Below are 15,627 nucleotides of genomic sequence, written 5' to 3' on the forward strand. Positions count from 1 at the left end.
TTTTAAAGTAAAATAAAAATTAAAAGATTTATTATCATCCAAAGTATGTTATTTTTTTAAGTCCTTATCTCTTAAAAATCTCATTCACTCGTTTATAGATAGTTAAAGTTAATGAAGTTTTAACTCCTTAAAATTTTATTTTATTTTCCTTTTAAACTCTAAAAACTAATTATTTCATCCTTATGCCCTCTAGGGTTTAGTTTTCAAACTTTGACACCATCGCCAACAACTTCTTTGTTGAACTCTTCTTCTCCCTCTGATGATCTCTTGTAACATGCTTCCCTACAAGTACTATCAATCAAAGGAGAAATGTTACGAATTAATATCCGGAGTGTCTATTTTTCTTTCTTTAAAAAAAAAAAACTATTTTGAACTCAATTTATTATTGAAAGTATTTAAAAATTATTCTAAGAAAACTGAAAATCTGGAAGTAACCAAAAGATGTATATATCTCATATGAAAACTCATCTGAAAGCATTTGAAAACATGGAGTAATCATATACAACTGTATAATCATCTCAAAAAGGTCAAAAGTTAACAAGAACATGTGACTATATATATGTAATATAAACTAGAGATAATCTGCTCTAACCGGATCTATCTTCGTTGACCTGACCCTGCCTCCCAGCTACCACGATCACCTGTACCTGCAATCATAAAAGAAAAGTGAGAGATAAGAACACTCAATAAGAGGAAAGAATTAAGTAAACTATCTCATTTCTTGTTCTAACTCACTCTTGGGACTCAATCTCACATCATAATCTTCATAAGAAATCTAAAGGATAATCTAGTTCATTCTTTACTATTTAGGTCATATTTTGTCTCATCTAGTGTCTATTTGATACTTTTTGAAAGCTGACTATAGAGATTTGACACTTTTCTAAGCTCGAACTCTCTTCCTTTCTCTCACTACACCATTTCTAAATCTGAATTGAGCTCTACTAAGAGCATGCTCTACTGCGAGGGGGTCCTATTGTGAGAGGACCCTACTAGAGGTCTATGTCCTACTACGAACGGTCTTACTACGGATGTGCCCTACTACGGGCGGTGTAGTGTAAAGTGTCCCCTTATAGTTTATAGCATGCATGCGTGTCTTATATCTTACTAATCTTGCTTCCATCTAAATCTATTTATAACTCACTAAACCATACTCTTGAGACGATCCCTAAATCTTGAGCCCCAAATTCATTTTCTTCATTTTTTTGCTTTTCTTTTTCTCTCATTTCTTTCCTTTCCTTTCCTTTCCTTTCTTTCTTTCTTCCTCTCCTTTTTCTCCTCCTTTTCTTTCTTTCCAAAAACTGTGAAATATTGTTTATAAAACTGTTTATTTGATAGGGTAGCCTTCTTTTTTATACAATTTAATAGTCTAAACGGTCTCTAATTCATACAAGCTATATACCGTTGAAAAGAGAATTCAAAGAGCTTTCCAACAATATATAAGAGCACTCATGATTTATTAGATAAGGTAGTCAAAACGTGAGATAAAATTAGTGGTAAAAACCTATATTTCCTGTTTATTTAGGTGAAACAATCTTTTTAGTTCATACAATATTTAACAGTCCAAACGATTTCTAATTCATATAAACTATATATAATTGGAAATAGGATTCAAAGAGCTTTCCAACAAGCTATAATAGCACTCATGATTCATCAGATAAGACAACCAAAACGTAGGATGAATTCAGTGGCAAACTGTCCTCACTGTTTATTTGGTAAGACAGTTTTTTTGTTCATGCCATTTAACAGTCCAAACGGTCTCTAATTCATACAAGCTATATATCATTGAAAATAGGATTTAAAGAGCTTTCCAACAAGCTATAATATCACTTATGATTCATTAGTAAGCCAGCCAAAACGTGAGACGAAATCAGTGGCAAAACTATAAATATTATCAACTCTCTACCATGAACAAAATCACACACAAAGATACCCCAAATGGCAAAACAATATTTCTCAATTTCAAAATCATCATTTATAACATAGAGTCAAAGAACCAAAAACATAAAACATGAAACACATCAAGGATAATACCTTTTACCTTGTTTTAAGCCAATTTTTGCTAAGTTGGCTCCCTCATCTTTGTCTTCCTTCTCTTATCACCAAAACCACCTTAAATCAACATCAAAACATACTAACATATTCATATAATATGCATCCAATATATATAAACATAGGTAAAGAGAAAAGAAAGAGATCTTTTGGTTACTAAGGCTTCCAAAGTACTTCCTCTTCTTTTCTTTCAAACCCTTTCAAATCACCAACTTTTCTTCAAAAACACAGTAAAAAAAGGAAGAAAACTGCCTTATTCTATAAGAGACAGGAGAAGATGGAAAAAAGCTTAAAATGTTGCTTTTTTTTTACTTTTCTCTCTTTATATATATATATATATATATATATATATATATATATATATATATATATATATATATATATATAAGAATTTAAAACTAGAAATATCTCAAAACATGATCAAAAGACATAAATACCCATGAAATGTACATGAGGGTATTACATCTCTCTCCTCTCATCTGGACCTCTAGTCAATATAGATTGAAAGTCAGGAAGATGTTTGTCTTCTTCTAGGAAGACGAGCGTCTTTTTGATTTCAATAAATATTGAGCAGAGGTCTAAGTGAGAGAAGAGAGATTGCCGGAGGGAAAAGTCACCAGCAATGATGTCAGAGATGACGCCAGAGTTTGAAAACTAAACCCTAAAGGGGGAAATATCGTTTTTTAAAATTTAGCATATGAGGGATATAGTTAGTTTTTAAGGTTTAAAGGAAAAAGAAAAGAAAAGAAAAGAAAAGAAAATTTAAATTTATTTTTAATATTACATATGAAATAACGATCTTACTCTTAAAACTAATAGACTTAATTATCTATAAGCGGATAAGTGAGACTTTTAAAGTTAAAGGGATGAGAACTTAAAAAAACAATATACTTTAGCTGGAAATAAGTCGTTTGGCCTAAAATAAATAATAAATAATTATACACCTAATTATAAGTTGTCATATAAGTTTGTATAAATAAATTTATAGAATTGATTTGTATATATAGTTTTATTTTAATCATAAATTTTGAATTAATATACCAACAATATTTTATATATAAATAAAATTTATTAAATTATCTATACAATTTGACTTGATAAATTAAATATTTTTATTTTGCCAAGTTATTATTAGGAAGAACAATTGGAATTTTGGGTTGAAATATGAATTGTTGAAAGAAAAAACCTCGAGCAATCCAATTTTGTTTTGTTTTGTTTTTTTGGTTTTTTATATTCTATAAAACTAAAAAATTTAAGCATTTTTCATGGCTATTTTTTTTCCTTTTTTTTTTTTATTATTGATGAAGCATCCGATGCTTAAAATAGACTAGAGTAGAGGTTTTAATATTGATCCAAGAATTATACTCTTATTCTTATTCTTGAATTGGAAAGTGATTTATTAAATTGTTTTGTTAAATTTTTTATTTAGAAAAAATTAAAAAGAGTTTCAACTTCAAAGATGCACTGAAAAGAGAGAATCCCATTACTACTTTTATATGAAAATGAGATTTTAATAACATATGATCCATTAGAGAGTAGTGCGGAGTTGAACAATTTGAATCTGAATTGATTAACTCTAATTTTATGTGTTTAATTGAAAATTATTTTTTTATTTAGTCAAATTTAAATTAATCACACTAAATAAATAAAAACTACGATCTAGTGATTAACTTTACAATTATTATATTGTATCAATAAGTTAAAAATATGATTTTGATATATTATCGTTAGATAAAAATTCTAAATCCAACAACCCACCAACCAACGACCTACTTCAAACTTAATATTTCACACTTTTCGACTAGGTATTCTATTCCTTATCCACTCAGGATAAACATAGCACAAACAAACAAGAGATAAAAATAGCACAAAATTTTATCAAATTGGACCCAAGGAATATTTCCCAATTTGATATTAAAATCCTATAAAGTTTCTGAAAAACTATTATATTAAAATCCTGGAGAGAAGTTTTGAAACGACCCAAGGAATATTTCCCATCAAAAAACTTTTAAGTGTAAAGTTAAATACACGTTTGTAAAGTTTAAAAAACTTAAATATTTATTTATAAATTAATTTTTATTAAAATTTTTAATTTTGATTAAAGGTAAAATTATTATTTTAATAAATTATTATATATATATATATATATATATATATATATATATATATATATATATATATATATATATATATATATATATATATATATATATATTCATTGTTTTCCTCTGTCAACCGTTGTTTCTCTCCAACGCTCGAACTATCCTTTGACAACTAAGCCAACATCAATCGTTCCTCCTTCGTCGTGTGATGAAGCCGAAAACCCAAAGATCTCTTTGTCAAGATGAAGAGATCTGGAGAGCCAAATCCAGATCCCTTCGTCTCTTCATTGAGACAAAACAAAACGAAGAGATCTCCAGGTTTTCGGCTCTATTGCGCAACTGAGGAAAAACAGTCAATGTCGACTAGGTTGTTGGAAGGTAGCTTGAGTGCCAAAGAAAAGCAATGGCCGACAGAGGGAGAGGTTGTTGGAGTTTTGAGTTTTTTTAATATTTTTATTAAAATAACGATTTTATTTTTTATCCTAATTAAAAATTTTAACAAAAATTAATTTATAAATGAGTATTTGAGTTTTTTAAATCTTACAAATATATATTTATCTTTATATTAAAACTTAGGTAGGAAATAGTCATTTGGGCTTTTGAAACTTGTATCGAGTACCGGGACCATCTACCCTGGACAAAATTTCCAGGCTTTTTCTCCAGGGTGGTTATTTTACTCATTTACTGTTTCTAGGGAAAAAAATGCCAAGGAAATCAATGTTAGGATGTTTCCTCTTTTTGTCTTCCAGGAGCTGTTACTTCTGTTTGGATTAATATTTTTGCTTGATCCTGAAGTGGGAATCTCCAGCACCCCACTTAGAGAAACAAGTAGTAAAAAATAATCCTGACACCACGGATTGTAATTCATGGGGGTATTGTAGGTTCGAGAATGTTAACAGATCAGTAAGAGGTCAATTTAAGATTAACTTTATCTATACTTTCTCAGGTCTGTTAGACCTTAAATGATAAGTAGCATCTTAATATGGTATTAGAGATTAAGATATGCAAGAGTGCAAAAGAATTTATCCTGACTTATTTAAAACATATTTTTTATATATATACACACACACTAAAATTCTCATCTTTAAGATAAATCTTACTAAGAATATTATTTCTTAAAGAAATCCTAAATCAGTTTTCATGGTTAAGCCCAAACTAGTCTGGGGCATTACCCTGTTCCTCTGCCCGCTCTTCCAGGAGCAAGACTCCTGTCCATTAATCAAGTTAGGACCTTCGCATCCCTTTGTGCCATATCTTATAAATGAAGTGGTCGCAGGCACTTTTGGAAGACAATTGAGTATGTTGAGCATGATGATTGTAGTCTAAAATGATTATTTCCGCCAATTGTTGCATAACATTTGGGTCTAGAGAATCAAGTCAAAAGATTTGAATAATCTTATACCAAATTATCATGATGTTGGAAACTTTTATTGGTGTGTTGAAACCAAGTTTGCATGCTTAAGATTTTCCACACCAACCATACTTAACTTTAGAAAGAAGGGAAAAAAATCTCAGATCCTCTTAGATTTAGCCTTCTATCATGATGTTCCTCATAGTTTTGCCTTGTTTCAAATAAAATTTATTTGCCACATTTTCATTTAGTTATATATTACACGAATCGATACCCTATAAAATTAAAACGGTCATGTGTGCCACTAGGGTAAATTTGATTTTTAATTAAATGTAATTTAAATTTTATATTTAATTATGAACAGACCATTAGTTCACTAGGAGAGATTTGGACGGACCCTTCAAGGACTTTGAAGGACATTTGTCCACAAAAAAATAAAGTTCTACTGGCCTTCAATAACACCTAAAAATAAATGGACAGGCAAAATAAATAAATGTGACTGTTTTCTTCTTCTCCCTTATTTGGATATTGGATCACGGATTATAAAATTATTTTCCTGAAATTGAAGAAACATTTAATACAATACAACAACCACCTTCAAAATATATAATGAATGCCATGAGAGCTCTTGCTTTAAAAGTTATTTAATTTTGGAGGTCAGAGACAGCTGATGAACAGATAAGCATGCAAATTCTCAGATGGAACAGTGAAGTAGGAAACTTCTGTCATACCATTGATTTGAATTGAATATTATCATGAACAGCTAATAATGTTAGTATGTTTTGCTTTATAATTGATATAATGACTTGCTTACTCTCATTAGCAATCTCACTTTAATATGGAAGTATCCTAAAAGGTTTGTGTGTACATTCAACTCCATTTGTTGAAAGATAAGAGTTAAACTTGGAGTAAGATTCCATATCTTAAACACACCAAATAAGCAAAATCTTCGGACTCAGTGACCAGCCTATAACTAAGCTAGTAAAAACCCTGGATCCAACAAGTATCGAAACTATGACATTTTGCTTACATACCCACATTTGCTATTCAAACTACCCATTGAGGGCAGTCTCTTTGTATTGAATGTAACTACTATGAAGTTGTACACAACCTAAATGTAATCTCTGTGAGGACCAGTTTACTAGAACAGCGTAAGCATCCCTTAAAGAACAAGGGAATGCCACAGTATCTGTTCTTAACATGATCAAACTCACCACATTGATTCTTCCATGGTCCACCAGTGGTCCATAATTTTCATTATGATTCTGGTTCTCTGGTCCCTGGAACACTTTTAATGCTTCTTCAGCCACCATCATCTCCAGTAAATATCAAAAGCATATATTCATACAATAAAAGCATTCTGGGAATTTTCAGTCTGAGTTTCTGAATTCCACAACTACTGATATGAGCATCTTTAAGTGAGTTTCATGACATATGTAATCTGAGAACCTTTTTTTTTAAGGGTAAGTACTTTATCTGAAAACTCACAATAATACATCAGTTGATTTTTGGTTGAGATGACAAAGTTGAGTGCGATGATATAGATCACTCAAGGAAGCGAAAAACTGTAAGGAGAATCTATTTTTCAAGATTCAAGGATCAAACTCAAAGCTTGTCGTGTATAAATAAATGCGAGTTTTATGCTAGCAACAATGGAGAGGTCAAAAAAAGAAATAAATCAAAGTTCAAAACAAGACTTCAGGACTACTGTACATTCTTCTCCACAGCAGCATAGAATGAACTTGAAACAAAAAGAAAAGGAAATGTAAATAAGGAATATCTCACTTCATTCTTCATTGATGAGTAGTGGTTGGTTCAATATCTTTAAGAAGGCCGACTATCTGCTGCATGCTCGGTCGCTTCAATGGAAGGTCAGCTGTGCAGAGATATCCAATCTTCAAGGCCTCCTCCATTTGGTTTTCAGGTCCTGTATCGCAAATTTTTGGATCAATAGCTCTTGATCCTTGGTTCTTTCTTACTAAGCCTCTAACCCAGCTCACCAAAGTTGCTTCTTTCTCATCAGGGTAGTCGTCTCCAACTGGTTTCTTCCCGGTGATTAGCTCAAACAGAACCACACCGAAGCAATATACATCTGATTTTGGTGTTGGGGAGTCATACTCAGGCTCAGAAAACTCTGGCGGCACATAACCAGGAGAGCCGCGAGCAATTTCCTCATCCAAGCCATTTCCAAATATCTTGGCCAATCCAAAGTCGGATAGCCTAGGCTCCAAATTTATATCCAGATATACACTGCTAGCTTTAATGTCCCTGTGAATTATCGAAGGTGAGCATCCGTGGTGAAGAAATGCCAGTGCACGAGCAGTGCCAAGTGCTATTTGATGTCGAAATCTCCAGGTTGTTAATAACCCTTCAGAGCGTACGTTTTGGATCCCGTTATTTCCATCTTCTTCCCATGTATCTGTGCTCCAATCTTCTGTTGTTTGAATCCCAAGTGGCAAGTCATGCAGCAAATTCTGCAAGTTCCCATTCTCCATGTAATCATATATAGCAATTCTCTGATCACCAGCTAAACAGTATCCGGTCAATGGAACAAGATTTGGGTGCTTTATTCGACCAAGATACTCAAGCTCTCTTGCTGCTTCTTGGTCTGTCAATGTTGATCCATGGACTAAAACTTTAACAGCTACATGAATTCCACCAGGTAGAAATCCTCTATACACAGGTCCAAATTTCCCTTCAGCCAAAAGGGTGCCTCGATCAAAATTCGAAGTTGCAGATAAGAGGTCTGCAAATGTGATATTCAACAAAGGCTTCTCAAAAATGACTACAGGCACTGAGTTGGCATGCTTAACATCAGCCACCCATGTTGTCGAATCAGTCTGGAATGAGAAGGGGCCTGAAACATTTTGCTCTTCTTTGTATGATGTTTGCTTCACAACCCACATTTTCGGTTTTCTTCTACAACCAAAGGCTAGAAACAGTAGCCCAGCGAGCAAGCAGACCATCGAGAGGGTCAAAGCTAGAGCAAGCTTGAGTCCCTTGTGTTTGGTTGATTTCCTTCTAAAGAAGCTAGGGTTTGCCGCAATTGGGCAGTTGTTCAAAGACCCCAAGAAAGCTGTTTGTAGGATTTCAGGGGATATATCCGATGCACAAAGGGTTAAGTTGTTGTAAGAGAAGTTAAATATCTCTAACAATTGAAGTTTTCCCAACAGAGATACAGGGATTTCGCCACTCAAATTGTTGCGTGAAACATCAATAATTTTGAGGTTTTTGATACTCAGCATAGGGATATTGCCACCAAGATGGTTCATAGACAAATCAAGTGTGTGCAAACTACTCAATTTACATATTTCGCTAGGAATATGACCAGTAAGGCTAGTTCTAGACAAATTCAGATACTCTAAACTCCCAAGCATTTCAATTCTCGGAAATTCTTGTCTGCTAAATCTGTTGTAAGCTAGATTAAGGTGCTTAAGATTCTGAGCTTGACTCAAGTTATGAAAAATCTCTCCACTAAGCTGATTCTCAGACAAATCTAGATAAACCAAATGAGACCAATTATAACTAGAGTTGAATTGTACCTGAGAAACGTGACCTTGAAACCCGTTTCTGCTGAGGTCAATCACCTGCAAATCCTCCTGAAACACCTCCATAACAGAACCCTGAAACAAATTCCCTGAAACATTAAGCCTAGTAATTGATTTCATTCCCATTAAATCTGAGTCCCTTCCAGAGATTTCATTTCCAGCAAGGTTCAAGCTTTTGAGGTTGGGAAATGCAGCACCAAAACCATCAGGCAGAGAGCCATTCAACTGATTCATTGAAAAGTCAATTGTAACCAAAGATTGGCAACTTCTTATTCCCTGTGGAATGCTGTACTGAAACTTGTTGTTGTCTAATTTCAGAACTTGAAGATTCGCGAGAGAGCTTATAGCAGCAGGGATTTCTCCAGAAAAATTGTTGTGAGAGAGATCAAAGACTTCAAGTGAGCCGAAATTGCCAATGTTGTTAGGTAAAGAACCTGAAATCTGATTGTTTGAGAGATTGAGGGTCTTGAGAGAGCCTAAACTCCATAAATCACCGGGAAAAGCTGTGATTTTGTTGTTGCTAAGATCTAAAGTTTGCAGATTGGTTAATTTGCCAATGGTGGTATCAGGAACTGGACCTGAGAGGCCTAAGTTGGGAGCTACTAAACCATTAACATGCTCTTTCTGAGAGTCACAGGTGATTCCTTGCCATGAACAAACATGGGATGAAAAGTATGAAGGTTGAAAAGATTTTGAGCTCATTTTTTTGAAGAACTCAGAAACGAAGAACTCATCTGTATTGGGTTGCTGAGAAAGTAAAGGCTTGAAGAACAAAGCAAGAACCAATATTGAACTAAAGAAGCAAAACCCCATTTGAGAAAAGGCCTGAAGCTCAGAAAAACCTAAACTCGAACTTTCGAAAGGTGAAATATCTCCTCAAACTTCATCAAAATCTGAACTTGAAGAACAAAAACCCCAGAAAATGGCAGTGAAAAGAACAAAGAAAGGTAAAAAAGTACACAGCAGAGTTCTAGTAGAAAGAGAGAGAGAGAGGAGGGGGGACAAGAAAAGCCAACAACAAAACAAAGAATCCAACAGAAGTAAAAGAGAAGCACTTTTGTTACTGTTCAAAACAAGAAGCAAAAGCACAACACAAGCCCAGCACTCAACTAAACTACTCAAGCTTGGCTATGTCACTTGAACGATATTAAAAAAATGGAAAATAAATAAAATATGAGTAATGCAAGTGCTTTGGGAAAAGAGAGAGAGGTCAGAGGAGACAACAAAGACAGAAGAAAGATGAAGAGGCGGTGGTGGCCAGAGGTTGAGGTTCATAGATGAAAAACAAGAGAGTGAATTGAAATATAAAATTGGGTTGTTGAATTTATCTGTGCTTGTTGGTGGTGTATTCAATGATTCTTCATGAGTGTTGATCACTTTCTATTTACCTCTTCATGAGTCCAGTCTCAGTTGTCAGTACACCAAAGAATTCAATAAAATTACATGTTTGTACTAAGTATCCATTTGAACATTAATGATGGTACATCAGGATTGAATATTTTAAATTAAAAATAAAATAATAATTAATTATATAATGATATATAATTATTAATATTTTAAAATATTATTATATTTTTATAGTTTGATTTTAGTTTTTTATTATATATAAAATAATTTATACCTTATTTTTATTTCAGAAACTATTATATATTTTTTATTTTGGGCTAAATACAGGGGGGTTGTTGTTGTTATCCATTACTTATATATTTCTTTTAAGAGGAAGTTGTTCTGTTTTCTTTTTCAACAAAACCACAAACCAATAACTTTTTTACTCTGAAAGAAATTAATACTACAAAAGTTGATGGGTTTATGTGCTATTTCCGTTGCACTTTTCTTCACAAGGAAAAAGGTTTCTTTTCATTTTCCAAAAATTCATTTTTCTGGTTAAAGTGGTATTTTTTTTTATTGTTCTTTTGTAAATTATGGAGCTTCAAATTTGATTGGCTTTTTTTTTTTAAAAAAATTTTCATGTGCCCACATATGCGTCATAATATTATTGAATTGAAAGCATCCCATCAAATTCACTTTTTATGTAGTTTGAAAATTTTTTAAATATAAACCTTGAAATTTTATTTAATCTATTTTAAATTTTATTATCTCTTTATTAACTCTTTTATATTTTAATTTTATTCAATCTTAATCTCCCTCAATTTTATTTTTTAGTTCGACACTAAATCTAATATATATTTCATATTTCATATTTATATAGAAAGAGTTATTAGAATGAGATTGTCAATCTACTCTATTAAAATAGGATTGATTTGTTCAAGCTTGGTCTCGTAAAAATTTTAGACTCAGGCTTTGGGTCTCACATTTTTGTTCAAATCTAATTTATTCAAATTTTTTGGACTTCAGCTTGTTATGAGTTTATTTTGGGTTGATTCTGTAACTCTTAAACTCTACGAAAAAATCCTTACAATTTCTTACAAGTTTGAAAACCTGACAAATATACTCTTGTTCACAATAAATATTTGAGCGTGATAATTTATTGGACAAATTTTTTTATCTAAGCATGTTCAATACTAGAATTTTGTTTAATCTGAAACTAAATTTTCTAGACCGAATAATCAAGCTCTCTATTTTAGAATTTTGTTTAATCTGAAACTAAATTTTCTGGACCAAATAATCAAGCTCTCTATTTTACCCAACCCAATTGAGTAGCATAATTAGACACAATTTCTTACATGAGATGAAATTTTGATAATTATGAACATAAAAAAATAATAGGTGAGACAAGGGTAAACAAAACAAAAATCCATTTTAGACATATAATATGTTGTGGGTTTTACTTTTAGATTTTCCCATTTAAAATGCATATAGAGCTCACGTATTATTTAATTAATATTATTTTATTATTTTCAAATAATGTAAAATGTCTATGCATACTAGACATTTCTCTTATATTATGAGATTTGTGTAGAAGTTTTATAATTAACGGGTATAAATAAAATAATATCTCATCATATAATTGTGTGTTATTTTATCTCTCATTCAAAATTAATCACAAAATGATAAGTTAATTTAAATATACTTGTTAGTATCACAGTATCTATATAAAATTTTACCGAATGAACAATAATACATTCATAAGACATAAAATATTATTTTGATATTATTAAAACATAGTAAGACATTTCGTAGGTAATGTCAGCAATAATGTGATATATATTTTTTTTTCTTTTAATTATATTTTAAAAAGGATTTTGAGAGTGCCATGTGGGTGGTTGTCTTCCTTGACTAAAACCCTAGAAAAAAAGAAGGTTTCTTTCACTTCATTTTCTAAAGGAGTGTCAATGAAGTAAAGCCAATTGCTATCTTTTTTCCAATTTGTGCTCCAAAATCAAGCAATACATCATGGGACCATTCAGTAGTTGAAAGAGAATGGATGTAACTATATGTCACTCTTAGTTAAACTAGACAATGTTAGAATGCTTTTTAATATGGTCAAAAAATCAAAAGTGATTCCAAATAATTAAAAAAGAAAAAAGAAAAAGAAAAAGGGGTTTATTCTAGTCTATAGTATTTAATTGAACTGAATGTAACATAGTATTTAATTAAATTGAATGTAATATTCTGATCCGAATAATTCGACTTATTATTAAGATATTATCATTCTTGAAAAAATAATTTATTATAGTTTTGTATTTGAGTTTTATAATGTAAAATGCATCTTAATAGTTTATGAATTCACACACTATTTGATTAATTTAATATTAACATTTTTAAATTTATTTAGGGTTGTTACAACACTTATTGTTAAGGGTGAATTTGAGTCAAGTCAAATTTGAACAAAAGTCAACGAGGGCTTAATTTAAATATAATGAATCATCGGTGCAGAAATTGTTATTGTCACAAAAGAAGAAGAACTATCGATTAGCCAAATTTTCAGTGCAACAATGTTAACATGGTGAGATTATACCAAACTAATCACTAGGCTTCCAAAAACAAAATAGACCGAATAATTTTAATTGTATTTGTTTAATACTTTCAATAAAAAAAAATTAAAAGTTTGATCATTTTTATAAAAAAATCTTAAAAAGATCAATTCCTTCAATATTAAAAACTAAAAATTGAATCTTTTTAATTTAAAAAAAAAAACAACATTTTTAATAGAAAAATATGATAGTTTGATATTTTCATGAATGAATATTCCACTTCAATAGCATGAATTTACTTAAACAATTGATTATTTTTAGATAAATAATTAATTTTTTGGAAAAAAATGGAAGGGTAGAAGTGTTATTATAATACTTGTCTCATCCTGTCTAACAACTTAAAAAACAATCAGTTGAAGATTAAGGAAAGATTGAACCAAGTTCATGGTATGATTTGCCCATTCACACTATGTTTATGTTTTACAAGTTTATGTAGGGACAATTAATGAAAAAAATAATAAAATTGATAGTTTCAAGATATAAACATCTTCGTACTATCATATAATTAAATTATTTAGTTAATATTTTTTATTATATATGATAACAATTTCAAATGACCCGTTTGTAGAAGTTTGAAATGCAAAATTTAAATCTCATCTTAATAAGTATAATACTTATCAATTTAATATACCCATAAAAGAACATGGGTACTTCCATGTCAAGTCTTAACAATGGTCAATTCGAGCTTAATTTAAATATAAAATTGTAAATTTAAATTAGATTAAATAGTGAATAATTATACCAAAAAAGAAAAGAATCATTAAAAAATAATCTTCACGAACCCTCAAACTTGAATCGAACATTTAACTCATTTTGAGCCAAATATAGATTCAGTTTGATCAAATCTAACCCCGTAAAATAGACATTAAAGGAGAGTATAAATATATTTTGGCACATGGATATAATGAAATAATGTAAAAAATAATATACCATTAATAATATTTAAATATTTAAAATTGTTTACACATAAAATTTTGTATTAGAAATTAATAATTGAGCATGCAAAGATCCGACAAGGCAAGGAGGTTTGGTGAAGAGAAAAAGAAGAAATGTTAAATGATTTGCATTGATTGAGGAAGAAAGAAGAACAAGAGTAACATTAAATCAACCCACAACACAACAACTTCAATTATTCTTTGTCGTTTTTTCTTCTTTTATATTTTATTATAAATATATCTTTATTTTGTCACACCCATAAGTCACAAAGTCACCTTTCTTCTTCAACCCTCCATTTTTTTAAATTATTATTATTATAATTAATATTAATTTGGATATCTAATCAATGAGATCTCAACTTGATGAAGCTTCAATTGGAGCCCATCATTTTCATAAGAGTGTGTTATAAGTTAGCTTTTCTGTTCAAAGATGCTTAATTAATTTTTATTAAGAAGAAAACAAGGAAAAAGAGAATAGTTTTTTGAATTTAGTCACTGCCTTTTTATTATTAATTTATGCAAGGATTATCATATTGACTTAGAAAATGAATTCTATTTTCCTAAGAAACCCTAATGGTAGAATAATAATAGGAGATTCTCCCAACTTTCCTACTTGCAAACTACTATAATTTTTCTATTCAAATTATTATAATCTTTGAACCAAACCGAAAGTTAGTATAATCCTTTTCTGAATATTTCATACGTTGTTGCACATTCCTAACGTAGTAGTAGTCGGATTGATATATATTACATCGTACTCCCCTTTAAATAATAGTTATCATCAACCCAAAAATATTATTGAACAAATATCATAATATTATTTTTATATTTTAAAAAACTGGTTAACTTAAATGTATAGTCATGAAATAATTTTTCATGGGCATAATGTGATCATGTTGAAAAGATCCAATACATTTTGCACTTATATATATATATATAGTGTTAATTAATTTGGGTTATAAGTGTTTTTGTTGAGTGTTACTAGAAATAAAGATGGGTTCTCCTACTCGACAATCAATCAATTCTTTAAACAATTTATTTATCAAATGACTTAATTAGATTTATCTGAATCCTTACAATTTATATTACAGTATTTTTTAACTATCTGAATGTAGATGAATTGAATTGAGTAGAGATCCATAAAATAAATAATGGTTTGATTGCGTTAGACAATTTATATTTTATATCAATTAAGAACCAAAATATATCATAATAAAAAAGTTATTTACTTCAAATTATTGCCAAAATTGATGTTAATTATGATATAAAAAAAGAAAAAACATAATTTTGTTTAGTGCTTCTTCTTAAAGAGAGCTTCACCTTCAAATGGATAAGAAATAAAATTAATTGTATGAACAATAATAAATGATTGTAATTAAAATTAGACCAAATAGTACAAATATTTATTATTCATGTTGTAAAAATTATGTCTTCATGTTAATACCTACCACAATGTGGCCCCTAAGCTTAAAAAGAAAAAAAAAAATGTCAAACAATTTTACCAAATTTTATGGTACTTGAAATTTAATAATAATAAAATTTCAGAATTATATTTTTATATTAATTTGAAAATTTTGGCATGAAGGAGGCCAACTAGAACTAGAACTAGAACTAGATTCCATTTGAAAGTTATTTCGAGTCTTGTGCCTCTGTAAAATCCAGTTGTAAGGCATTATTCTTTTGGCTTGTCTTATTTTTATAATAAAT

At 30.3% G+C, this 15,627-nt stretch overlaps 1 protein-coding gene across 1 annotated transcript; it reads right to left on the minus strand.

The window, feature by feature from the left end:
- Positions 1–7,097: 7,097 nt before the first annotated feature.
- LOC123194074 (probable LRR receptor-like serine/threonine-protein kinase At2g24230) lies at positions 7,098–10,417 on the minus strand. The gene has a single exon (XM_044607211.1). It carries the CDS (start codon positions 9,861–9,863, stop codon positions 7,296–7,298), a length of 2,568 nt encoding a protein of 855 aa, XP_044463146.1. The 5' UTR covers positions 9,864–10,417; the 3' UTR covers positions 7,098–7,295.
- Positions 10,418–15,627: the final 5,210 nt, after the last annotated feature.

This window comes from Mangifera indica, chromosome 13 (genome assembly GCF_011075055.1).
Source record: "Mangifera indica cultivar Alphonso chromosome 13, CATAS_Mindica_2.1, whole genome shotgun sequence".
NCBI lineage: Eukaryota > Viridiplantae > Streptophyta > Magnoliopsida > Sapindales > Anacardiaceae > Mangifera > Mangifera indica.